Source organism: Equus przewalskii, chromosome 6 (genome assembly GCF_037783145.1).
Source record: "Equus przewalskii isolate Varuska chromosome 6, EquPr2, whole genome shotgun sequence".
Classification (NCBI taxonomy): Eukaryota; Metazoa; Chordata; class Mammalia; order Perissodactyla; family Equidae; genus Equus; species Equus przewalskii.
This window is the reverse complement of record NC_091836.1, coordinates 74,541,616-74,568,412: the sequence shown is the minus strand read 5'-3', so window position 1 is coordinate 74,568,412 and position 26,797 is coordinate 74,541,616. Positions and strand designations below refer to the sequence as shown.

At 39.9% G+C, this 26,797-nt stretch overlaps 1 protein-coding gene across 7 annotated transcripts; it reads right to left on the bottom strand.

The window, feature by feature from the left end:
• Window positions 1–5,724: 5,724 nt before the first annotated feature.
• TRIM6 (tripartite motif containing 6) lies at window positions 5,725–22,855 on the bottom strand. Of its 7 annotated transcripts, XR_011541170.1 has the most exons (10): window positions 22,732–22,855; window positions 18,520–18,597; window positions 13,662–14,151; window positions 13,063–13,158; window positions 12,146–12,376; window positions 10,183–10,221; window positions 9,586–9,608; window positions 8,122–8,222; window positions 7,807–7,833; window positions 6,151–7,580 (listed from the first exon to the last, which is right to left on the bottom strand). XR_011541170.1 is itself a non-coding variant. In XM_070624200.1 (9 exons), the coding sequence occupies exons 3-9, from the start codon at window positions 14,091–14,093 to the stop codon at window positions 7,018–7,020; spliced, it is 1,473 nt and encodes a 490-aa protein (XP_070480301.1). In that variant the 5' UTR covers window positions 14,094–14,151; window positions 18,520–18,597; window positions 22,732–22,855; the 3' UTR covers window positions 5,725–7,017. The 7 variants fall into 7 exon arrangements, 4 of the variants coding, with proteins under 4 accessions (XP_070480301.1, XP_008522430.1, XP_008522422.1 ...); XM_070624200.1 differs by lacking the exon at window positions 10,183–10,221 and having other exon boundaries at window positions 5,725–7,580; XM_008524208.2 differs by lacking the exons at window positions 10,183–10,221; window positions 22,732–22,855 and adding an exon at window positions 21,988–22,402 and having other exon boundaries at window positions 5,725–7,580.
• Between the last annotated feature and the right edge of the window lie 3,942 nt (window positions 22,856–26,797).

Genomic DNA, 26,797 nt, shown 5'->3' with positions numbered 1-26,797 from the left:
GTGGCTAATTAATATCTGACAAAGTAGATTTCAGAGAAAATAGTATTATTAGTGATAAAGAGGGTCATTCCATAATAATATAGGGGTCAATTCATTAAAATGACATAAATATCCTAAATGTATCTGTACCTTACAACAGAGTGTCAAAAGATAGGAAGCAAAACCCAATAGAATTGCAAGAAAAAAACAGACAAATCCCAAATATGGTTGGAGACTTTGACACACCTCTCAGTAATTGATAGACCAAGTAGACAGAACATCATGCAGGATACAGAAAACTTGAACAATATAATCAACCAACATGATATTGATTGATCACGTCACCCCACAACTACAGAATATACATTCTTTTCAAGTGTAAATGAAATATTTTCCAATATAGTTCACATCCTGGACCATAAAACAAGTCTCAATAAACTTCACAAAGATTCCAAGTATATAAAGTATGTACTAGAATCATAATAGAATTAAATTAGAATAACAGAAAGATATAAGGAAAGTACTCAAATATTTAGAAACAAAATAATACAAACTTAAATAATCCAATTGTCAAAGAAGAAGTCAAAAAAGGAATTAGGAAGTGTCTTGAAATGAATGAAAATGAAAACATACCAAAATTGTAAGAAATAGTCAAAGTAGTAGAATGAAATATATAGCTCTAAGTGTTATTTTAGAAAAGAAGACCTCAAATGAAAACCTTATCTTCTACCACAAAGAAAAAAGGAGTTACAAGAAGAGCAAGTGAAACAGAAAGTAAGCAGAAGAAACTAATAAAAAGCAGAAATCAGCGAAATAGGAGACAGAAAACAATTGAGAAAATCAGTAAAACCAAAAGCAGATTCTTTTCTTTTGTTGTTTTTTTGAGGAAGGTTAGCCCTGAGGTAACATCTGCTGCCAATCCTCCTCTTTTTGCTGAGGATGACTGGCCCTGAGCTAACATCCATGCACATCTTCCACCGTTTTATGTGGGACACCTGCCACAGCATGGCTTGACAAGCAGTGCATAGATGCACACCAGGGATCCAAACCAGTGGACTCTGGGTCACTGAAGCAGAATGTGTGAACTTAACCGCTGCACCACTGGGTCAGCCCGAAAAAAATAGATTCTTTAAGACCAATTAAATTAAATAACTTCTAGTCAGACTAAGAAAAAAGAGAATATATACAAATTATCAATATTAAGATTGATATAGATTATATTTTAATTTCTACAGATATTAAAAGAATAATGAATATTATAAATAATGTTATGCTACTAAATCTGACAACTTAGATCAGAGGCTGGAAAACTATGTCATGCATACCAAATCTTGCTTGCACTTACTTTTGTAAATAAGATTTTATTTGAGCCAAGTCACACTTGTTTACCTTTTGTCCATGACTGCTTTCACGACACGATGGTGGAGTTGAGTAGTTGCAAGAGAGAGACTGCATGGCCCACAAAGCCTAAAATGCTATCTGATCCTTTCAGAAAAAGTTTGCTGATATCTGACTTAGATAAAAAATGGGAAATTCCTTGAAAGGTACAAGCCACCAAAATTCACTCAAGAAGAGCAGATAACCTGAAAAGCCTGTTAACTGTCAAAGAAATTGAGTTAGTACATTAAAAGTCTTCCTACAACAAAACTTCAAGTCCAGATGGTTTCTTTGGGGAATTCGGCAAAACACTTAGGAAGAAATAATGCCAAATATATACAAACTCTTCCACAAAATTTAAGAGGAGAGAATACTGAACAACTCATTCTACAAGACCAGTATTATTCTGATAGCAAATTCAGATAAAGGCATTACAAGAAAAAGACCAACAAAAACTACAGAATATGTCTCATGAATATGGATGGGAAAAAAAAGTTAGCAAAACTTTAGCAATTAAATCCAATAATATATAGAAAAGATAACACATCATGACTAAGTGGGGTTTATCTGAGGGACACAAGGTTGGTTTAACATTTGAAAATCAAGTAATGTAATGCACCATATTAATAGACTATAAATGAGTTTACCATGATGTCAGTATACAACATCAGGATACAGATTTAAATGTGTTTCTATAAAATTGAAATGAATAATGGGAAACTGAAAAAATATGATTTACAATAGCATCAAAATATGAAATAGGGATAAACATGACAAAAATGTACAAGACCCACACATTAAAAAGTACAAATTACTCTTAAAATGAAAAACAAACAAATAAGTAGAAAAACATACACGGTACATGGATCAGAAGACTAAATATTGATAAGATGCCAATTCTCACCAAAATTGATCTATAGGTTCACTGTAATTCCAATCAAAATTATAGCAGACTATTATTTAGAAAGTGATAAACTCATTCTTATATACAGAGGCAAAAGATTTAGAAGAGGCAAAGCAAATTTGAGAAAGAACAATGAAGTTAGAATACTTTACTACCTTATTTCAAGACTTATTATGAAACCACAGTAATCAACACATATAGCATTGGTGCCAAGATAGAGAAGTAGATGAATGGAAAAGAATAGAGAGTCCAGAAATAGACTTACACACATATGACCAACTGAGACACAACAAAGATACAAAGCCAATTCAATGGAGAAAAAGAATCTTTTCAAAAATGGTGACAGAACAATCGGATCCAAATATACAAAGAGATGGGCTTTTGATCCATCCTTTGCACCATTTAAAAAATGATCTCAAAGTGGATTACAGACTTAATGTAAAACCTAAAATTATAAAATTTCGACAAGAAAACTAAAGAGAAATTCTTTGTGAACCTTGGTTGGGAAAGATTTCTTAGGTAAAACACCAAAAGCATGATACATAAAAAAACAAAAACAATGCTAAGTTGGATGCCATCAAAATTAAGAACTTCTCTTCTTTTAAAGATTAAGAGAATAAAAAGGTAAGCCACATACTGGGAGGAGATATTTGCAAATCATATATCTAATGAAGAACTTGTGTCAAGAATGTATAAAGAACTCTCAAAACTCAATAACAGGAAAAGAGTCAACCACGTAAAAAGATAAGCAAAAGATTTGAAGAGAGATAAAGAAGATATGCAGAAGACAAAAAACACACAAGAAGATGCTCAACATCCCTAGGTATTAGAGAAACACAAATTAAAGACAATGAGATTCCTCACTACACATCTATTAGAATGTCTAACATTAAAGACAAACCAAGCCAAGTCATGGCGAGGATTGTAGAGCAACTGAAGTCTCAAACATGGATAGGGCAGGTATAAAATGGTATGATCACTTTAGAAAATAGTTTGGCACTTTCAAAAAAAACTAACTGTATACTTACTATATAGCCCAGCTATTTCACTACTACTAGGTATTTACCCAAGAAATGAAAGCATATGTTTATTGGGAGACTTTTACAAGAAACGTTTATAACAGCCATATTTGCAATAGCCCAAAACTGGAAACAACTCAAATTTCCATCAACAGGTGAATGGATAAGTTGTTGCATAGCCATTCAATGGAATACTACTTGGCAACAAAAAAGGAATGGATTATTGATATAAGCAACAAGTTGGAGAATGTAAGAAACCAGAAAATAATACTGAACGATTGTATTTATACAAAATTCTAGAAAATGCAAACTATCGTGACAAAAAGCAGAGCAGTGGTTGCTAGAGGATAGGGGTGGGGTGGGTTGGGACAAAAAAGGAGGGATTACAAAGGGGAAGGAGGAAAATTCTGAGGTGGGTAGCTATCTTGATGGGGATAACAGTTTCACAAGTCAAAATGTATCAAATTGCACACTGTAAATATGCGCAGTTTACTGTATGTCAATTGTATCACAATAAACATGCTAAAAAAAATCCCCCGTCCAAAAAATTCCCTTTAAATTAGAATCAAATGCAAATGCCAGCTCTAGCAAGCACAGACTTGTTGGGAAATGTTAGGATAATTATAACACTTGCCTAGAACTCTGGTGACAGCATTACTCTTCCCCTCTTTTCTTTATGAACTTTAGGCTGTAGAATGAAATAAACATAGCAAGCCACAGAAAAAACGCTGAGATCCTGGGGCTTCTGTAATGAGGAAGAGTTGTTGTTTAAGGTTCCAGGCACTCCTTTTAGTGTCCTGTGTCACAGACCACTGGGTCTCCACCAAAATCTGCATTTTCCTTCCCTCGAAATATGATTATACATAACTGAATATGGCTAGACATTTTTACTAGCTTCCTGCAGTTACGTGTGGCCATATGGCTATTCTCAGCAACAGAAAGTGAGCAGAAATTATGAATCCCTCATATGAACTAAGGTTTTACGAAGCAAATTGTGTCCCCAGTTTCCTTTCCCTTCAGCTGGCTTGATGCTGATGACAATAGTGCCCCAGGGGATGGCAGAGCCACAGATGGAAGAAAGCTTGGTCCTGAATCCCAAATGGAACAGTGTCACTCACCCATTGGTTATGCTTATGTTAGATTTTTACATGAATGAGAAATTTCTCTTTAGTATTTGATCCATTACACATTATTCATAGCTGTTTAGCTTACTGCCTCACACCAAAAATGTAAAGGCCAGAAGCCTTGTGCCCAGACCCCCCACCCCAGGAGCAAGGAGTGCAAACTCATTCCAAGGGTTCTAATAGTTCTCCCCAAATCTTGGATTGTGCAATCTTCCACAAATCTCACCTACAGAATCTCAGCAAATATTTTGGCTTTCCTTATTAACCAAGGTCATTCACTGGATACCTCCACAGGTAGAGAGTAGCTAGGCTAACTCCTTTTACCTGGAACTTACTACATGGGAAAATAAGTGGGAAGGGGGAAATTACTCAGATTCTTTTACAATCATCTCCTGTCCTCCAACTTACACCAGCTCCATGGGCATCAGTTTGCCTGCTATGTCTCCTTTCCTATTTCTTCCAATTGAAGTGCAGATCATGATGAGGATTGTGCATTTGGCCTCTGTTCTCCAACAAATTTGATCTCCCAGATGAAACCATACCCTAGAGCAAATCAGTGGTGGGCTTTTACTGTAACCTGTACTTCATCTCACCAGATACAAGAGCTGAGCCCTGAGGATAAACTAGTACAGTACTTCTCCCTCATATGCAGGGGGATATGTCCTGAGACCCTCAGTGGAGGCCTTTCTGAAACTGGTGATAGTACGGAATCCTTCATATACTGTGTTTTTTCCTAAGGAGCTTAATGGGTGGGTAGCATATGCAGCATGCTTATCCTGGACAAAGGGATGACTGACATCCTGGGCTGAATGGAGCAGGATAGCATAAGAGTTCATCACACTACTCAGAAAGGCATGCAATTTAAAGCTCATGAATTGTTTATTTCTGGAATTTTTCATTCAATATTTCCCGACCTTAGTTCACCGTGGGTAACTGAAACTGCGCAAAGTGAAACTGCAGATAAGGAAGGGGAGACTTCTGTATTTCCTCAAACCATGAAGAAACTTCAAGTGTCAAACAGAGTGAGGGCTAAAGGCAGGACTAGGCAGAGTCATTATCTAACCATGATCCCTTTCTGTGATCTTCCAAGTTGTAAATTTCTAGATATGCTGAGATACTCTTCTCTCTGCCATTACCATCTACAAAAATGCCTCAGAGGGGTAAGGGGTCTGTGTAGAGATGAACATACTTGCCTTACAATAGGGCCCGCTTGGGGATGGAATTGCATTACAAGAAGAGCTGTCCAATAGAAATATAATGTGAGTCACATATATAATTTTAAATTTTCTACTATATACGTAAAAAAGTGAAATAAAACAGGTGAAGTTCATATATATTTTATTTAATCCAATATATTCAAAATATTATCATTGCAATCTACAATATAAAAGTTATTAATAAGAGATTTTACATTATTTTTTGAACTAAGTCTTCAAAATCTGGTGTGCATTTTACACTTACAGCACATCTCAATTCAGAATAGTCATATTTGAAATGCTCAATAGCCACTGGTGGCTCTTGGCTACCATGCCAGATGGCCATCTCTAGTCAACTCCTTGATATTCACTTCCACCCTCACATCCACCTCATAACATCTTTTACAGTTGGCTCCAAAAGCATACAGCACCTTTCTATCAGTGATAGACACTCATTCACTAGCTGTTCATGTTAGAGTATAATAAAGAAAAAGGGGAGTGAAGAAGCTGGAAAAAATCATTCTCTACCTAAAAGTGCTTTATATTAATTATTTCCTCTTAACATTTTCCTCCCATTCTGGGAGAAAAGTCTTTATTGATCATTTTCTTCATTTCACCTTTTTTCACTTCAATGCATTTGGAAGATTTTTTGTTTTACTTTTTCAATTACTACCCTTAAATTTTTAAGATCTATGAAGGCTGTAGTGAAAACTGAAGTTCCACTCTCTTTCTTTAATTTGAATTTAAAGTCACCAAAATTAGCAGTATAATAGTATTTAGCACTCAATCTTGTATGTACACTTATACAAAAATACAGGATTTTTTGCTCATTAATTGCATTTTATAAAAGCCTGACAACAATGTTACAATGATGTAAAATTACAAGTCAACTTCCTTCATAAACAGAGATGAAAACAAATCCTAAACAGTGTATTAGCAAAAACAAATCCAGTATTGCATTTGGGGAAAACTAGTGATTTATTTCAAGAATTTGTGTTAGATTTAAAAATTAAAACAAATGAATGTACTCCAATAACAGAAGAAAAATGACACGATTATTTCAATAATTACAGAGACAATATCTCTTGAAATTCAGTTTTCCATTCACTACAAAAACTTACAGCAAATTAATAGAGGAGAACTTCCTAAAATGATCCCATGCATCAACAAAACAAATCTTTATCAAATACCATGTTTAATGGTAAAATGTTGAAAACTATCCCCTACTCATTTCAAGATATGTAATTAATTCATCAAGGATGCTCACCATCACCACTGGGTGCATTCTAGCATTGAGTAAATGTTCACAGGGAAAGAAGTAAGAATGCAGAAAAAGAGAAGGGCAAAAGAGAGAGATTGAGGTGCAGATAAGTCTCAGAATAAAGGATACTGCTCAGATGTGGGTGAGAACAGAACGTTTAAGAGCTTGGGCGACGCAGGGTCATCGGGACTACACAGTTACAAGGATTAAAATATGGACAAAGGGTAGTAGGAAAGTAATATTTAGAGAAGGTGTAGATGGGGAAGCCATGGTTTGTGACATTAAAAAAGGAGACGGTGCCAGCCTCATAATCTAAGAAAATCCCAATGCGGCGAGGGGGCACCATCATGGAGAGGAGCAGGGAAGCAGAAGATTCCTCATAGGCTCTATATTCATGTTTATGATGTAACCCAATCACCCAGTATCCACTTTGAGGTTGATATCTGGAGTAAACGTTCTGATTGTTTATGAACTGGTTGAAAGAGAATGGAGGTCCTTCTGTATTACTGCACACCCCCAGGATCCAGTCAGTCTTCTTGGCCACATCTACCTCCCAGTAATGTTTTCCTGAGGAGAAGTGTTGAGAGCCCAGGATACCACAGTCATAATGCTCTTTCAGATGGGACCCAGACAGCTGAGCACCCACAAATCTCACCTGTCTCCGGTTTTTGGATAGGACGAGATTTAAATTAGCTGTGTGTGGATTCAGAGTCACATCCACTGTGAAAAAAGGTACGATGTCAGCAGATGAGAATGGGTACATGGGTCTTATGACACTAAGAAGAGAATAAACAGAAGTGTGGGAGGAACTGGAACTATGTGTTGGAGAGATGGGGGTAGGTATCAACATCTCCCTACCTGAGATTATGTGTGGGTATGTTTGGAGAGGAGCATGTGAAAGAGGATAAGAATGTGTCAGCTCAAAGAAGCCATGGTTTCTACTTACCCCAGTAGCTTTGGACATCTGTCAGCTCTGCATTGATAGAAAGAGTCAATCAGGATGCATAGAACCAACAGTCTCAGGTCTGATATCTCTCCCCTTACCTCACTAAGTGGTGTGCAGGGAATTCTGCGAGGATATGAGCTGGTCATTTCATTCCCCCTTAGATATGAACTGCACCTTCTTCAGCACATTATGTCCCACCCCCTCTGATCTCTCTCTTTGCCACTATTCCCAAACACCAACTATACCTTCTATTCTACTTATTGCTTACTCATACAATAATCCTATATCCAAACTCTGTCCCCTGAATCCTCTCACCTCTAAACACTCGCAGCATCTTTTTCAGATCTGGGGCCCGAAACACACTCTTCAGCTTGGTGGGGAGAGCTTCTGGCTTCTTCAGGGTCCAGAACTCACTCCTAGAGATGACAGACCTTATGAATCTTCTATACTGCTGACCTTGGATTCCTCCAACACCTCTGTCCCCTTCGTCTCCCAAGCCCATTGATGAATTTCAACACACTCTCCTGAAGAAAACTAGCACAATTCTGCAAACAGTCCTGACACTAGAGCCAGAAGACCTGGACTAAACACTACCTTCTCACCATCTGTGTAAATTTTGATAAGATTTAATCCCCCAAAGCCTCATTTTTGTTTGTTTGTTTTGTTATTTTTTGTAAAATCCAATAATTTTCCCTTCTTCCTCTACTTTCTAGAGATTGTATAAACTCAAATAAAATAATGGCTGGGAAATTCTTTGCTACCTCTAAAAAGATACAAAATACTTAAAACGTCAGTGCCATCTTAGAGTGGCTACCAGGAGGGGCTAGAGCTGTCTGTGTTGACAGGCAGATCATCAGGACCCTGTTGCTGGGCCTTTGAGACTATCAAGTGAAGATGTCTTTTCTGAAGAGTCTGTGAATTTAGGATTTAGGGTCTCCCAGAGTCCTAGGGAGAAAGGCCTTCAGACTAGCATCTTATGATTCACTGTCTCTGGGAATATTACGTTAGCTGGAGAAAGGAGACGTCCTCACCTCCAAACCGAGAGTGAAGACTTAAGAAGGGACAAAAGGCTTCACATTTCATGTGTCTGTTATGTGCTTGAAGGTACCAGGTGTGTGGGCAACTTTAGATGCTTCCTTGCTGTATGAGATCCCAGAGTACGTGATCCAGAAGAGAACATGTTTTGTGCCAGGGCCGAAACCACTCTTCTCAAGACCTCAGGTCTATGTTTTTACTGGAATTGAGAAAAATGGAAGTCTGAGGAGAATTAAGTAGCAAGCCATGGACTGTTTCAAAGCCAAGAGAAAAAGGGAAATTTAAGGCAGATGTCCCAGGAGCTGATTCTTGGACATCAGCAAATGACGCAGATGGGAAATTTCCTTCTGATAAAATACACAGGACAAAGAAAATCCCTGCATATTTTGAGGCAGACAAAAAACTACTGGAATCAGGGATGGAAGCAGGTACAGAGGTTTGTGGAAAAGGAGTTCCATCACGGAGTACTGGGGGCATCAATGATACTGCAACTCTTTAATCTTAATTTTATTCTGCAATTTGGGGCCTTCCACCACCCAAATTCTCCTGCCATAGAAACCAAGCCAGTCCTTCTATTTGAGGGCACCCAAAAGTTCTCACGATGAGCAACTCAAGACACCACAGTCCTAAATCTTCACTGCCTCGTGACATTTTTTCCCTTCCCCACTGACCATAAGATAACTCTACGGGTGTAGGAATCTTTTGTAAATCCAAGGAAATCACTTTGTATTCTCCTACACATACCTTTCTGTGACTTCACTCGCATCCTAGGGAGGAAAGAGACAGGTTAAACCAAGGAGTAATAGGCCTTGTCCTCGAATACAGCCTCATCCATGTTCCTCAACCCATCCCAACCACCCTGTGATATGATGGGAATAAAGATGGCCCCAGTATGGAGACCATAAAGTAGAGATAAGAAGTCAGAGCAGACTGTCCCTAAGATATCATTTAGAGATGTCGGGAGATGATTAATTCATTCACAATACCTTTGTTTTTACAGTCAAGCATGTATATATAACGTTATATACGCACATCATCTATTATTTGCTAGGCATTGTGCCTGGTCCCAGAGAATCTCACATGATTAAGTCATAATTCCTGTCCTAGAGCTGCTTACATTCTCTGATGCTGAGGATACAAGGGCCTTAAATATGGTTGTTTCTCAAACCTTACCTCCTCCAACCCTCTAAGCTACCTTTACTGACTTCATCTATTTTTCTTGATTTTAATGCACACACATTGATGATTCCCAAATCTGTACTTCTGCTGAGAGCTCTCATATATACCCCAGCAAATGAGCTACAGGCCCCACTGACTCAAGAAGTTGAAAAGAAAACTTACCTTTCATGCAGCCATGAGGTGTCCTCTGTTATCTTCCACCTTCCTCAATGAAACAAGCATCCATTCATCACCAAATTTAGACAAAGTACTGTCCTAAAAACTACCTTATATTCACCCTGCTGTCTCAACTTAGTCCAAGCCCATCCATTTCACACCCTTGACTTCTTTTAGCCACTTGCTGTTCACTGCCATTACTGCCACTGCCTGCCTCATTTGAGTAGAACTGCCTTATGGCCTCCTATTTCATCTCCCTAACTTCTGCTCTATATGCCTCAATGACTCTGAGGAAAGGCTGATGGTCCGATAGATATAATACAGGAATGACTATTTTCTCTGTGTTGGGACTATTTTTGGATGCATTTGACAGAAACACAAATCAAACTGGCTTGAATACTGAAAGTGATAGAGTTGGTGGATGTATCAACTTACACCAAATATCCAAGATTATATCAATCTTAAGGCATAGCTGTACTGAGGAACTCAAAAGATGAAATTAGGATGCTATTTCATGGCTATTTCTCTCTTATGTTAGCTTTATTCTCAGGGTTCACATTTTGAAATTTGAAAGCTGTGGGCTTGCATCCAGCTATCCAATCTTAATGGGCAACAATGTCATACAGATATGGAAAAGAGAAGAAAGAATATCTATGATAGGCAAGTTCCGGAAAAATTGGCTCTGAGATAACACTCAAGTTAAAATGTCCCTTGGGCAGCATACTAACAAGTGTGAGAGTTTAGGCAGGTGCCTGGACTAGTGATATAAATTGATGATCCTTTTGTACTTATGGAGCAATTTTTTTACAGTTCAAGGAGCCTGTGGAGGGGCTAGAAGAAGAAAGGGAAGGAGAAAAGGTTAGGGTAATCCAAATCAAAGATGAGGAACAAGGTTAAGAAGAGCAAAATGAAGATGTGAAACCAGAAGCAGTGAATGAGGAAAAGCTCCAACAGGTGGAAAGTAACTACACCATGCCCCTAACACTAGGGCCCAAGAATAAAGAAGTGATTATTCCAATGGTAAAGGGAGAGGAAGAAGAAAGCAAGAAGGTAAACAGAAAATAAGAAACAGCCTGAAAGTTATAGGGTGTCATAAGGTACATCCTGCTTCAACTTCATGGTCACACTACTCACTCTACAGAGAAAACCACTGCTCAGATTTCAACCTCAGTTCAAGCTCCTCCATCAAATCTCTCTAGACTTGACACGTTGCACTCTCCAAACCTAAACACACACACTCCATAGACCAGAGCCCAGTCTTCTTTGTGCCTCAAAAGGTCTGTTCAAACTTCTACTACAACATTTTAAATGTTTTTGCCCCAGAGAGGAGTGAAAGCAAAGAAGGGCTGGTGATTACATAAAGAATCTCTAAGAACTTGAGCTTGGTATGTTTGCCTGTGACTAACTAGGTGAAAAGTACCTGTCAAATCCCAACAAGGCATCAGAGACAAAAGGCCTAACGGCCAGTGATGCTCAAGAGGAGAAGAAGGGATATGTTCCCTCCAATGACATTTGGCAATGTCTGGAGGGTTTTTGGTTGTCATAGGTTAGGGAGTGCTACTAGCATCTATTAGGTAGAAGCCAGGAATGCTGCTGACGGACTACAATGTACATGGGAGGCCCTTGGACCAAAGAATTTTCCAGCCTAAAATGTCAATAGTGCTAAGATCGAGAAATGCTGCTATAGAGCATCATTGGATGCAATAAATCTTCTCCAAAGTACCAAACGAACTTTTGGACCACCCTTTATAAATAATAAATAAAAAATGAGACATCCCCTTAGCATTTGTACTTTTAATTATCCCATGCTTTACCTGTGACCTCCACACAGTTTAATAAGGAAGAGGCACTACACGGTCAAAGAATTATTCTTGCCCCCATCACGATATCAGCCCCATATCAGAAGGGAAAAAACGTTAGTCTCTCTTTGCCTTGACTCTCCGATTGGGGGCTCCTGCAAGAGTCTCACCTGTAGCAGTTCCATTGTTGACCCCTGACACCGACGCTCAAGATCGGAAATGAGCTCTCTCAGCGACTGGCTCTGGTGGACCAGCTCATCCTCAGCCTCTTCTATAATACTCAGCCCCTTCCTCCCCTCCTCCTCCAGCTTTTTCAGTTGCCGCTGCTCCTCTTTGTCCAGGATGCTTCTCAATTGATTAAACTGTGACTGAATCCTGTGTCTCTCGGGTTCCATCTGATTCTTCAGGAACATGGAAGAGAAAGAGGCTGCTAGTTGGTTGAGCTGAGGGTCTCCTCTATAAGGGATGGGGGAGACAGGCTCAGCACTGCTTTTCCGGCCTGGTCTCAATGAGAGAGGGGGAGTAAATGGGGGAGTAAGTCCTACAGAACCTGTTCTTTCCCTCGTCTATTTTCCCTTCAGTTCTTCCCAGACCACGAGCCCCAGGCTGCCTTATCTAGTCTTCCTAGATAGAGATCATGATTCCTGGGTGAGGTTTAGATTCCAGGCAGCCTCTTGGCTTCTCATGCCTCTGCATCAGCCTCCCATTCCAGTTTTGAGTATTGAGGTAGGAATGATTGGCCTGGCCTAACCTGTCTTTCTAGGAGGTTTCAGATCTTGAACTGCAGAATAAGGTCCAGAATCAGGAATTAGGGGATGCCAATGGTCGTCGCTCCTCTCCTAAGTGGTTGTCTTCAAAAACCTGGATTCTCTTTTGATATGTTCATTTTCTAACTCCCCTTTCTTTGTCCCTCATCCTACACCAAGAACAATACCCTTGTCTGGAAGGGTTGCAGTGAAGGACTAGGCAAAGGGAAGCTCTTCTGGCCAAATCAGGGAACAGAGAGGACCAGGTCTCCTTTGCCCTTGGCTCCCATACCCTGCCCTGATTCCTGTCCCAGGACACCTTCAGGGAGAATCTCTCTTACCTTCCAGGATACCCTCTTCTCTCTAATAACAGCTTTTAGTTTCTCAGCTTCCTGCTGCTCTTGCCTCAGCTTCTTCAGAGACTCTTGGAACTTCTCCTGGAAGAAACACATCAAGTCAAGCAAGGCAAAGTGTTAAATTATTTCAGTGCCTAGACGTAGAATGAATAGGGTAGAGATTATGCTGACCTCAGAAGCCTGTCCTACCCTGGGATGAAAAACTGAGAGGCCAAAGTATCTTTAATATATGGAGAATTGACACCAATGGGAACAGGCTGATTCTCTTTCCTTTAGGGAAAGAACCTAGTCATGTAGCACTTTAACTCCTTTACCCTCATTGCCAACATATCCCCCACACCCAATCCACCAAGCCCATTATTTGCCCCCAGTGGCATCCTCTACTCATAAGGCCATGTAGAGCTGATTTGAGCAGCCAGAAAGGGACGAAGTCTCTACTCTTGGCCAGGGAGGCATTTTCTAGGTTCATTCCTCTAGCTAAATGGGAGGATTACCAAGAAATTAGATTAGAGCATGAAGTTGAAATCTCCTGCTAAGGGAGGAAGTCTCCTCCTCCCTGCCTTCCCTCCATCCTGGTCTTTTACCTGGTACTCCTGGGCAACCTCCTCCATGAGGAACGTGTGGTGACCACGGTGCTCCTGAGAGCGCTCACAGAGCCAGCAAATTAGCTTCCCATCCTCCTTACAGAAGAGCTGGAGTTTTTCTTCATGATGTGCACAAAGATTCACCTTCAGCTGCTTCCCAGAGCCCAACACCACCTCTCTGACCCTCTCTGCTATGTTGGCCAGGTGCCGATTAGGCCGCAGATTCCCAGGCTGGTAGCTGCTCTGGCACACAGGACAGCTGCTCTCCCCTTCTTGGCTGATCATCGATTCCTTGCTGATCCTTGTGATGCAGGCTTGGCAAAAGCTATGGCCACAGTCTATGCTCGCGGGTTCTGTCAGGAGCTCCAGGCAGATGGGGCAGGTCACCTCATCTCGTATGTCCACCAGTACTGCTGAAGTCATTGTGGCCATTCTTCTGGCTCCTGCCCACCCAGCCCTGACTGCTAAGGTGCTCTCTGCTTACAGAATCCTGGGTAAACGGGCAAACAAAAAAGGATCAGGGTAAGAAATGAGGGAAAAAGCTGGGAGGCTGATTGTCCTGAATAAAGAGGGGAGACCCCTGAGGTAACAGGGCTGCTCATTCTAACTTCAAACACATTCTTTACCCCGGCTCATAGCAGACATCAATTTGCACTTGCATTAGTACAATGATTATGATTTCCTTTTACTCCTATTAGATGCAGGGACAAACTGAGGCCCTGGAGAGGAGTGGCCTATTTGCACCACCATCTATTTGACCTTTTCCCAGCCCACCAAAACACAGCCTCAATGTTAAAAGCACCAAAATACACTGCTGCCTTGGTATTTTTGCACTTGCTGTTCCTGCTGCAAGGAAGACCCTTCATCCTGATATCTGCATGACTCTCTGACTTCATTCAACTCTCTCCTTGCATGTTCCCTTATCAGAAGGGTCTGCTGTCGAGCCTAGCTAAAGCATGGCCACCCATACAATCACTCTCCGTATACTTACCTGCTTTTCTTATCACCACCTAATATGTATATTTAATTGTCTTAATCCTCCCACTAGAATATAAGCTCCATGAGATCAGAGACCCATTTTCTTTGTTACCATACCCTCAGAATCTAGCACAGTACCCAACACACAGGTCCTCAACTCCTCAGGAATAAAAATCTAGAACCTCCTCAGCCCTCTATAAATGATTAGACCTTTCTCATGAGCTTGTTCATCTCTTTGCCATCACTCTGGTGTTGCTCTCCAGTATCTAATCTCCAAGATCCGAGGCATCATTTATTGTGAAGAAACTTCCACCTTCTAACAGCTCTGCTCCACACAGAGCCCTTTCATCGCTCATGGTCACCTTCCCAGAAAAACCCAAAGATACAACATCAACCACAATGACGCAAGGTAATAGTTTCACAACTAACACTTTTATGAAACCAATTGTGATTTAGATGTCACATTCACCTGCTTTCCTTATCCCTGAAGGAAAACTGAATAAATAAGAATTTTGGGTCCTTTAATAAAGAAATAAAGACACTAAGTGACTTTAGAAAAACACACATCTCCTAAGTCATAGAGTTGGCATAACTGAATATGTCCAGGGTCATTGTTTAAAGCTCTGTCCTCAACCTCATAACTTTAACAAAAGATAGTCAGTGGTAAGGCTAGTAAACGTCAGGCACAGACTCAGTGCTTTGGGATATGGAAATGGGAAAGTTCCCATTTGATGAAAAAATTTTACCTAATAAACTTTGACTGGAGCTTTAGGGGGCTCCTGTGTCAGTGAGAGAGGAGACAGGTGGCGTGGTTGAGGCCACACATATTCTAGAGATAGGATAGTCCAGAGAGAAAAGACCTGAGGAAGAGGTAGGCAGATGGGGTGGCTGGACCAAAGAGATCTTACAGCATTTAGGGAAAGTATTTTGGAATAACTAATGGGAGAAAAGGATAAAAATGAGGGGAAGGGAGGAATGAAGTATCAATACATGCTACAACACGCACCAACCTTGAAAACACTATGCTAAGTGAATGAAGCCAGACACACAAAAACACACACTATATAATTCCATTCATAGAAATGTGCAGAGTAGGTAAATCTATAGATACAGGAAGTAGATCAGCAGTTGCCGGGGGCTGGTGGGAGAGAGAATGGGGAGAAATTGCTAATGCGTTTGAGGTTTCCTTTGGGGGTGATGAAAATATGCTGGAATTAGATAGTGATGCTGGCTGAATGGCTTTGTGATTATACCAAGAAAAACATTAAACTCTATACCTTTAAAGGGTGAATTTTATGGTATGTGAACTATACATCAATAAACAAAATTGTATAAGAGGGACAAAAGAAGAGAGGGAGGCTACCTTGTGACTTCTAATTCAGGGTGCTCTCAACCTCACAGCTTTCACACAAGGCATGCTATGGGGGAGGATCTCAGAGTTAAGCATAGTGCTATAGTTGGTATGGGGAGACAATGATGAATGAAATAAATACTCTCCAAGGTACCATTTAGACTCCCAATAGGAAACAAATTCATTTTTGAAGACATAGCCAAAGACAACGATTATTAATGCAAACATACATGTCTGCAGGAAGGTATTTGTTTCAAGGAATAGTGGAAGGAAGGCAGAAAATCATCATAGATGCCGTTTTATGATAGTCATGTGCTAGGCAATGCTGATCTCTTACAGGCATTATATAATCTAATCCCACAGTAATTCTATCAGGTAAGTTTAATAACACCTATTTTACAAATATGAAAAGTGTATTTCTTAAGATATTTAATTATCAAAAGTCTCAGAGTAAATAAGTGACAAAGTGAAGATTCTAATCTAGTTTTATGCAATTCCAAATCTCAGGTTGTTAACCACCCTAATACAGTGGCCCATCTGGTTCTTAAAGGGAGAGAATGTTTTCTTCATGTCACCCACGCCACCTGCAAGGCACTCAGGTCACAAAGTGGCTCAGCTTCTTTCTATCCAGTTCCTGACTGGTGCTTGTCTCATTTTTGGCTGTACTGATTCAGCACAGCATTCTCCTCCTTCTCCGCATTTAAAGATATCCTACAGCTCCTCCTAAGTTATCTGCAGGCTCCTTCTGCAGTCTAATTCTGCTTCATTCTAGGCGGCACATCCCAGGGACTCAGGCTGCCCCTTTTCCCTGGCAGTGTGGGGCAGAAGAGACGGCAGTGGCTCTAGAGTAATGTAGACCCAGTTCTTAATCGTGAATTTACCAGTCTCTCGTTCTGGAACACTGCAGTAATTCCCGATCTGAGATATGGTCTAATCTTTTGTGTGTACTGAAATCAATTCCTCGCTCATGGTGCAGTTGCAATAATTATCCGTGCCAATGTGTAAAATATTCTCAATAAAAACTAGTTATCACTACACTTACACTGTTACTCCTTTCGATATTCAGTGCTCTTCCCACTCACCATGAGGAAGTGGGCCTCTTCAGTATTTTTACTGGGGATAGACCGAGGTCTGGTAGATGGAGAGCTCTATATAAATATTAGTTTTAAGAATGAATGAATCACTTTCTCACCCCTTTTCATATCTTCTTCTTTTAGACCTATGAGAAAAACCCACTATCTCAATTCATAACAAGATTTAATATGATGGCATTTAAGGACAATGTGAGAAAGCTGGACCTGACCCAGTAGTTTCCGTGTGCCTGGCTCAAGGGCCAGTTAAGAAAGCTCGGAGCTTCTCTTACTAGACAACTAGAGATGCTGGGACTTACTCTAACTTTACTTTTTTCTGTGCTGAATTAAAATAGATGCCCTTATTGAAAAACACATTTATTCTTATTCTTGGAAGTTTTCAGTTGTTAAATTATATTACTGTTGTCTTAAATCACACTGAGAATTTTTTTAGACATTTTCTATTATTTATTTATTTATTTTTACTGTTCCAACAAATTGAATCACTTTCATTGGAAGCCATTCGCTTTGCTTGCTTAGCTGGAGTCTTATTGGGGCCACTAAACATGAGCCAGCTCACAGATGCACTGCCTAATTGAAGGCACACTAGCCCTGGTCAGAGTTATGACCTTCACATGTAGGATAGGCCACAGGGCAGCTGAGAGAAGGTGTAATTCCATAATTTTTCTTTGACTTGTCCTCCAGTAAAGGCAGATGTACACTGATGTTCAACACCGTCAGTGTGGGCATAATTTAAGAACACAAAGTCCTGTAATTTGCACCAATTTTCCCCTCTTGAGGGCCTGATAGGATAAAAAACATCAAATGCCTGTCAGAACAATAGGGCCTTTCAGAAGAAAGGGTGAGAAAGTGTCCGAAACTAAGAAAAAATGCTCTGTGAGACACAGCACAGCTGAACAGGGCGAATATAGAGCATTGCTAGAGATTTAGAGCTGAAAAATGGGACCTCAGTGCTGCCACCTAGTGCACTCTGGTGCTTTTGCATGTACTGGACACATTCATCAGCTTTGCCCTGTTCCGTAACAGCAATGTTAACACTAAGTATTTCTTGAAAGTCTGTTATGTACCGGGCAATAATCTAATTATTCTGCATGCAACAACTCAGTAATTCTTTATAACAATACTGAGTGTCCCTTCTACCCCATTTTATAATTGTATAAACTGAGGGCCAGAGAGGTTAGGTAATTGGTCCAAGTGGTAGATCCAGGATTTGAATATATTCCTCTTCTCCATAAAGGGTACAGAATAACATTGTTAACAATTAATGAAAACTGAGCAACTACTTGGTATTACAAAAGTATTTACTTATCATCTGAGACACTGGCATTTAACCAAATTAATCACACCTATGGGAAATGGGCACTTAGTTGATTTGCTAACATCTCCTAACACACCTACATAACCTCACTTAGCACACTATACTATGAGTGTCTATTACCTGTGTGAAATTAGGCTTCTGAGGGCAGAGGCCCAGTCTCTCCTGATTTTCCATGTATCCCAGAGCCCAGCACTGCACCTAACACAAAAGATGAGCAATTAACTTCACAGTGGAATTAAAATTATAACTTACTGCTGAGCTTATAAACTTAATGTTGGCACTGGGGCATCACAATGGAAACAAATGTGCTATTTTATGAAATTATTAAGGTTAAAAATAATTGAATTTGAAAAGATCAATAAAACCTATAAACCTCTAGTCAGGCTAACTAAGAATAAAAGAGAAAGGACTCAAATTACTAATATCAGAAATGGAAGGGGAGCATCACTACAGATCCCACGGACATTAAAGGTATAATAAAGGACTACTATGAACAACTCTCTGCCCATAAATTTGATAACCTAGATGAAATGGACCAATTCTTAAAAGGCACAATTTACCAAAACTCACACCAGAAGAAATAGACAGCCTGATGAGCCTTTTTTTTTTAAGAAATTGGACCAATGATTGATAACCTTTGTTAATAGTCAAAAACTGGAAATAATCCATAAAAACCATTAACTGGCAAATGAACAAGCACAGCGTGGTATATCCAAACAATAGCACATTACCAAATAATAAAATGTAACTACTGATACATACAACACACAAGATAAATCTCAAAATAAATCCCAAAAGCGTTATGCAAAGTGAAAGAAGCCAGACAGAAAAGATAAGTTACTATATGATTCCATTTATGTGAAATCCTAGAAAAGACAAAGCTACACTTGGTTTATTTGAAATATAGAAATTTGAAAATTCCTATTTGAAAGCTGATTAGTGGATCCCAGGACCTGGGCTGTGAGAAGATGAATTACAAAGGGTCAAGGAAATTTTGGGGGTGATAGAAATGCCCTTTATATATCATGATTGTGCTGGTGGTTACACATCTGTATACATGTCAAAACTCAGAATTATATGCTTAAAATTGATGATTTACCAGACATAAATTATAACTCATTAGAGCTGACAAAATCAAAACAAAGAAGAAATGCAATGAGGAAAATCGAAGTCAAGGCTTTCTGATCTTCTTCCAAGCACAGATTAGAACTGTGTTGTCAAATATGGCAGCTACATGTGGTTATTGAGCACCCGAAATTTGGCTAGTTGAAAATAAGATGTGTTAGGGGACAGCATGGTGGTATAGTGGTTAAGTGTGCACACTTCACTTTGACAGCCTGGGAATCATGGGTTCAGATCCCTGGTGTGGACCTAGCACTGCTAGTCAAGCCACACTGTGGAGGCATACCACATCAAATAGAAGAAGACTGGCACAGATATTAGCTCAGTGACAATCTTCCTCAAGCAAAAAGAGGAAGATTAGGAACAGATGTTAGCTCAGGGCCAAACTTCCTCATAAATAAATAAATAAATAAATAAATAAATAAATAAATAAAATTTGAAAAAAGAAAAGATGTTTTAAGTATAAAATACACACCAGATTTCAAAGATTTAATAAGAAAAAATAATCTGAAATATCTCATTAATAGTTTTTTTATATTGATTGCACGTTCCAATATTTTGGATGCAGTGAGTTAAATAAAATATATTAAAATCAATTTCATCTGTTTCTTCTAACTTTTAATGAAGCCACTAGAAAATTTAAAATTATCTATGTGGCCCCATTATATCTCTATATTTCTTTTCCATTTACTGCACTACTTTACATATTCAAGACAGAGAAAGATTCTGGAACAGAAAACATTATGTAAAAGTTAATGTCTCTTGTCAAAGGGTATAAAGATAAGCCTGGAGAAAGGAAGAAATTGTGAAGGGGAACAGACAGTTAGCAAGAGTTTGAGTAACCCTTGCCCAGGTACCAGCAGGCCCTTGACCATCGGCTGCTGCTGCTGAGCATAGCCCAGAGGAGACATAGAAGGCCGACTGAGTCTCCGACTGAGGCCATGTCTCAAGAACAGTGTGGATAGGCTAAGAGATGCCAGTCTGGCTGTGTGGAGTGCAGCTCCCAGAGCCTGAGGTCCTAGAGCCTTGTGGATAAAATTAGCAAATGAAAGAAGCCAAATTCATGGCCAGGTGGGAAGAGTTAAATCAGAAGCGAATGCCTGAATAAAGAGGGTCATGTGGTCTTCTAACTAGCAGCATGGGCATCCAATGGAGCTCTTTATGCACAATGTCTTGCTCTCACCAGGACAAGTTCAGCATCTACACTTTAACAAGATCTCCAACTGATATGTATGCACAGTAGGGCTTCAGAAGCACTGCTTTCAATAAGGGAGTTTTCTTCCCAAGAGGACGCAATTTAGGGTGCAAAATAGCTAGAAAGTGTGGGGAGGGGAGGCAGAGAATGGACTGATATTTAGATCTGTAGCATCTACAGGTATTAGAATTAGACCGTCTTAGGCATATGACTGTATTAGAATGGAAGCTCACGACACAATATCCAAACAGCTTTCAGAATAAACGTCACCGACTGGCCAGGGGATATTAAAGGCCGGTCCAGGCTGGGGGATCAGAATGAATGTGAGAAAACATGGGCAGGACTGCCCCCCAGCTGGGAGCTCTAGTGAAAATGGAGTAAAAATCTAAATAGGTAGCAAGTGCATTCATAAGTGAGTTGGCCTTCTTGTGCTTTCGAAATAATATTTTTTGCCTTTGAGTAGGGTTATATTCTACTTTATTGTCTAGAATCGTTTATCTAATAGGATGCAGTCAATAAATAGTCAAATTGGAACATGATCAGCTTCAAGTATTTTTCAAATTTCACTTCAAAAAGAATCACTACCCCATGAATTCAAAACTAATGATTTAATAACTTCGCAAATTAATTAAAATATTGTCCTGCACAGATATTTTTCTCCCTGAGTGTTAGATAATCCATTAACTGAGGATTTTTTTTTAGGACAGATCATAAAATTCTTATCATTTTTGGTTGTTCTCTCAAGTTGTGATATTATATTTGTAATTCCTAATTTTAAAACTATTGTATTTTTAACTTGTTTAGACGTCAGAAGTAGTCATATTCCCCTTTATCACAGCGCATTAACATATTTTATTCCTTACTCTATTCTTTCAAAAATTGTGTTGATTCTGCATTTTTTTAAGCGAGGCATTGAGTCTGTCAATAACAACAATTTAAAAATTTTGAGTATTTACTATGTGTCAGGCACTCTCCCATGTGTTTAAACCTCTGTGTCACTTAATCCTCACCCAAACTCTAGGATATAAACATTACTCTGTCGATTTTATAGATAGAAGAAACTGAAGTTCAAAGAGGTCAAGTACGAGTCGGGGTCACACAGCCTCCAAGGGTCACAGCCAGACTTTGAACACAGGCAGGCTGGCGGCAGCTACTTGCCCTTAACCACACGTTTCTGTCTTGATGAACTGACTGATTAAGCATTGTCCCTAATCTCACTGAGCTCATTTGCGGTGAGGATGAAAAAGAAATAAAGATAAAATAATCCATACCATAAGCTCTGAGAAAGAGTTGGGACTTCATCTCTTGCCCTGTCGCCTCTGCCAAAAGTGACAAGTGGCTCACTCATAGAACGGCAGACTTCTCCCTGTGACAGGCACAGAGAAGTAACCAGAAGCCAGAGCAGCTCCAAATGTGACAGCATCGGGTGCTCAAAGCCGTCTAGAGGAAACCAAGGAGTTTTAAACAGATTCCAAGGAAGAGCGGGCGCTCCCTCGTTGATCTTTTTCCGAACTCTCCCTCTCTTCCCAAAAGGCAGGGCTCCTCAGCCAGCCCCGGCCTTGGAAGAGACGCAGCAGGTCCGGCTGACCGCACAAGGCTCATCTCCCAACCGTCCCTGGGAGGAATCAGACCTCCTGGGGTGGAGGATAAACGGTGCTCACTTCCTGGAGCGGACAGGCTGCAGCTGGGGGGAGGGGGTCACTGACCTCTGAATCCAGGCCAGTCTCGTGGTTTGCCGTGATTCCTCAACAAAACTTCCGGAACTGCCTCCCCTACAACCTTTAGCTCCCAGATTCAGGGTTTAACTACCATTGCCCTTTACACAAACTACTCCTAGCTCCAAAAGTGCCCCTTCTGTGCTCCCTTCCCAAACTTGAGTCAACTCAAAACTCCAGAGGTCTCCCTCACTCTTCCTCCACTCGCGAACCCCACATTCCAACTGGTAGGGAGGGTCAAACCCTCAGTACTAGTGCGCGACAGCGGTGGCCCGCCAGAAAATGGATTTGCTCACTCACCTGGAAGCGGCGGCCTGGATCAGAGCCGAGGATTGCAGCTGCCCCCGCCTCTACCAAAGCCGAGAGACTCCAGGGCAAAGAGGCGGGGCGAGGGGAGGAGGAGATACGGCCGATAGGCCCAATTTGTCCAGTGCAGCTTAGGTCCGGCGCTCCAGGGGTGTGGTCGCCAGTGCCGGGTCAGGCAGTTGGGACCTGTACCGCTTACCTGATGAACAGCAAATTCTGAGGCCTCGGGGGCCACTTGAAGGCCAGAAATTGGCTTTGTAAAGTGTCTTCGCTTTAGTTTTCTGATATCGTCTGTTTAATAACACACCTGTATTCTATATTAATATGTTAATTAAAATGTGTAAATAAAGAAAAATATCTAAAGTTATACAAGTGAGTAAAGATAACCACTTGGCATCATAATGGCGTATTTTGCAAAAAGATCATTAAAAATTGTCAATCTGAAATTATAGATAAAATTTACAATTATATCTGTAATTTTAACCTATGTAGCTGAGAGCATAAATGTTTGTTTTTAGGTCCTTATGAATACATGCAAAGCTTCTAAAGCCTGGGAACTGTAACTATAGGGTTTCAATGGCACAGCAATTCTGAGAAGAAAAGAAAGGCCAAACTTCCTGCTCCAAGGGGACTGAGATGTTGAGTGTGACCTGGTCTGGGAAGGTGGATTAGAGGAGTGGGGCCTAGAGGGACCAGGATGCCCAGATAAAAGTCAGAACAGAAGGTTGGGCAGCATGGCTTCTTCCACTTAGCATAATATTTTTAAGGTTCCTCCATGTTGTATCATGTACGAGTACTTTATTCCTTTGATGAGTGAATAATATTCCATTGTATGAATTTTCCACATTTTGTTTATCTATTCATCAATTTTTAGACATTTGAATTGTTTCTACTTTTTGGTTATTATAAATAATGTGGTTATGAATCTTCTTGTACAAGTTTTTTTTTTGGTAAACATAGACTTTTTATTTCTCTTGGGTATATAGACCTAAGAACTGAATTGCTAGATCATGTATTTGCTCTTTTCAGGATCTTCCAGACTGTTTTCTAAAGTGACTGTCCCGTTTTACATCCCCATCAGCAGTATAAGAGGGTTCCAATTTCTCCACATCTTGCCAATATTTGTTATTACGTCTTTTCTATTATAGTCATCTTAGTGGTGTGAAGTGGTATCTCATTGGTATTTTAATTTGCATTTCCCTAAAGACTAATGGTGTCAAGCATCTTTTCATACAATTTACTATCTATTTGTGTATTTTCTTTGGAGACATATCTATTCAGATCCTTTGCCTATTTTTTAATTGGGTTATTTGTCTTTTTATTATTAAGTAAGAGATCTTTATATATTCTAGATACAAGACCTTTATGAGTTCTATGATTTGTAAATATTTTCTCCTAGAGGTTGTCTTTTCATTGTCTTGATTGCATCCTTTGAAGAACAAGTTTTTAGTTTTGATAAAATCCAGTATTTTTGGTCACTTGTACTTTTGGTATCATATCTATGAAGGATTTGCCTAATCCAAGGTCATGAATACCTTGGATTGTTTTCTAAAAGTTTTATAATTTAGCTCATATGCTTAGGTCTGTGATCTATTTTGAGTTATTTTTTATCGTGTGAGATAGAGGTCCAATGTTATTCTTTTGCATGTGGATATCTATTGCCCCAGGACCATATTCTTTCGCCATTGAATGGCCCTGACATTATTGTCAAGCCACTAATGAGTTTTAGTCAGGTGTGTGTGCATATAGGTGTACGTGTGAATGATGGCAGGGGGCAGGTAGGGAATGACATGTTTTGAGTGTCTAAATGTTATGTAAGAAAAGATCACCTGGCATCAGTAAGCAGGCTAAAGAAGGATGGTTGCAACAAAAATGGCTAAATCCAGGGACAGTAAACTTCTAGCTATTGCTTTAGTACGGAGGGATAAGTGCTTAACTAGCTGCTATTGAGTATAGATAAAAGAGAATGGATTTGTGAAATAATTAGTTTTCTCTACATGCAATTTGGTAACAACACGTAGATGGGGATTAAGAATGAGTAACTCCAGATGTACATGCAAGTTTCCCACTCACATCTTAATGAAGGACATTAAAAGACTAGTGAGTAAGAGATGAAGAATGCAAGTAAGGAAGAAGAGAAATGTGAGGTGATATTCAAGGGGGCGTGATGAAGAAACATATTTCCTGGGAAAACACCTTGAAGGAACAGAGCAAAGGGCCAAGGACAAAGCTCAAGGGAGTCCTGATGATAAGGAAGTCTGGCATCTGGGTCTGGGAAGGAGAATATTCAAAAGAAGGATAGTGTCAAGCATAGGCATTAGCTCAAAACTCATTTCATTAAAAGCTTTTCTTAACCTGAGGATGAATAAGTCAAACAGTTGATAATTGATTCCATTCAGTACAACTTGCATTTCTTTTTCTGATTTGTATTTCTTTTTTTTTTTTTTTTAAGATTTTATTTTTTCCTTTTTCTCCCCAAAGCCCCCCAGTACATAGTTGTATATTCTTCGTTGTGGGTCCCTCTAGTTGTGGCATGTGGGACGCTGCCTCAGCGTGGTTTGATGAGCAGTGCCATGTCCGGGCCCAGGATTCGAACCAACGAAACACTGGGCCGCCTGCAGCGGAGCCCACGAACTTAACCACTCGGCCACGGGGCCAGCCCCTGATTTGTATTTCTTTTAAGAGACCAGCTACTTCAAAGTTTCAAGTCAAAGGTCACACTGTATTTGCTGTTTTCTTAATTTTTTTTTTGAGGAAGATTATACCTGAGCTAACATCTGCTGCCAATCCTCCTATTTTTGCTGAGGAAGACTGGCCCTGAGCTAACATCCGTGTTCATCTTCCTCTACTTTATATATGGGATGCCTACCACAGCATGGCTTGACAAGCGGTACCATGTCTGCACCAGAGATCCAAACCAGCGAATTCCGGGCCACCAAAGCAGAATGTGCGCACTTAACCACTGCGCCACCAGGCTGGCCACTTAAATGTGTTTTTATCTTTCAAATCAATTCAAGTTCTCCTAAAAGGTTTTGCTTGGTCTCTCTTATTTCCTTGCCCACTCCACAATGTTGAACCCCTACTTCATTGAAGCCCAATCCACCCACCCTCACCCCTCATTTGCTTTTAAAGATTTCATTTTTGCACTTGAAATTCGGCTTCTCACAGAGAAGACAGTGAAAGGATGGCATATCTGCTTTACAATTAAACTCTAAGAAACTCAATTTACATTTGTTTGCCTAAAGTTAACTGGCAGATCAGGTACTGAATAGATGTTATCCTGTAATGTATCTGCAACTCTACTTTCCATTCAATAAATCTCTATTCTATGGGGTTTGATTTTATTACCATATAGACAATGGAAAATGTAATTATTTGTATTTTGGATAAATCTGTTGGGTGGCTGGGTAGATGGGAGCTTGGAGGTGCACAATGCTGAAATCATGGTGATCAGTCCACAGACTATTGAAACAGTCTAGATGAAACGAAACTAAGGCAGGAGAGTGAAAATATGGAGAAACTGATGAAACAAGTTGCTAAGGTGGAATGATTAGGTTCAGTGACAGCAACATATTGGAGGGAGGAAGAAGGGGGAATCTAAGATAGGTTTTGCTTTAAGCTATTGGGAGGATGGTAAGGCCCTTCATCAAGGTAGCGAATTATGGAGGTGAAGCAATCTGCTGCAGAAAATGCCTATTTGTTGTTGTTTTTAAAATCAAGTTAGCGTTTCTTGGATACCATTCATATGAGATTAATAAATATTCAATTCCAATTAAAGTCTAGCCACTAGCCTTTTAGATTTGTGAGTCAACATAATATGTGAGAGTTAAAATCATGGGATACAGTACACTGAACTCAAGGTCAGGGATCATTTCTGTGTTTAAATGTGTATATCTAGAGTGTAGAACAATATACAGAACATACTAGTTATTCAGAGTTGTCTTGTGGAAGGAAGGAAGGGAAGGAGGAAGAAAGGAAGGATATGACTTCCTTTTCAGGGACCAGATCATCTAAAGAAGGTAATATAGACGCCTTTTTGCCTCCCACGAGACTCTCAGGC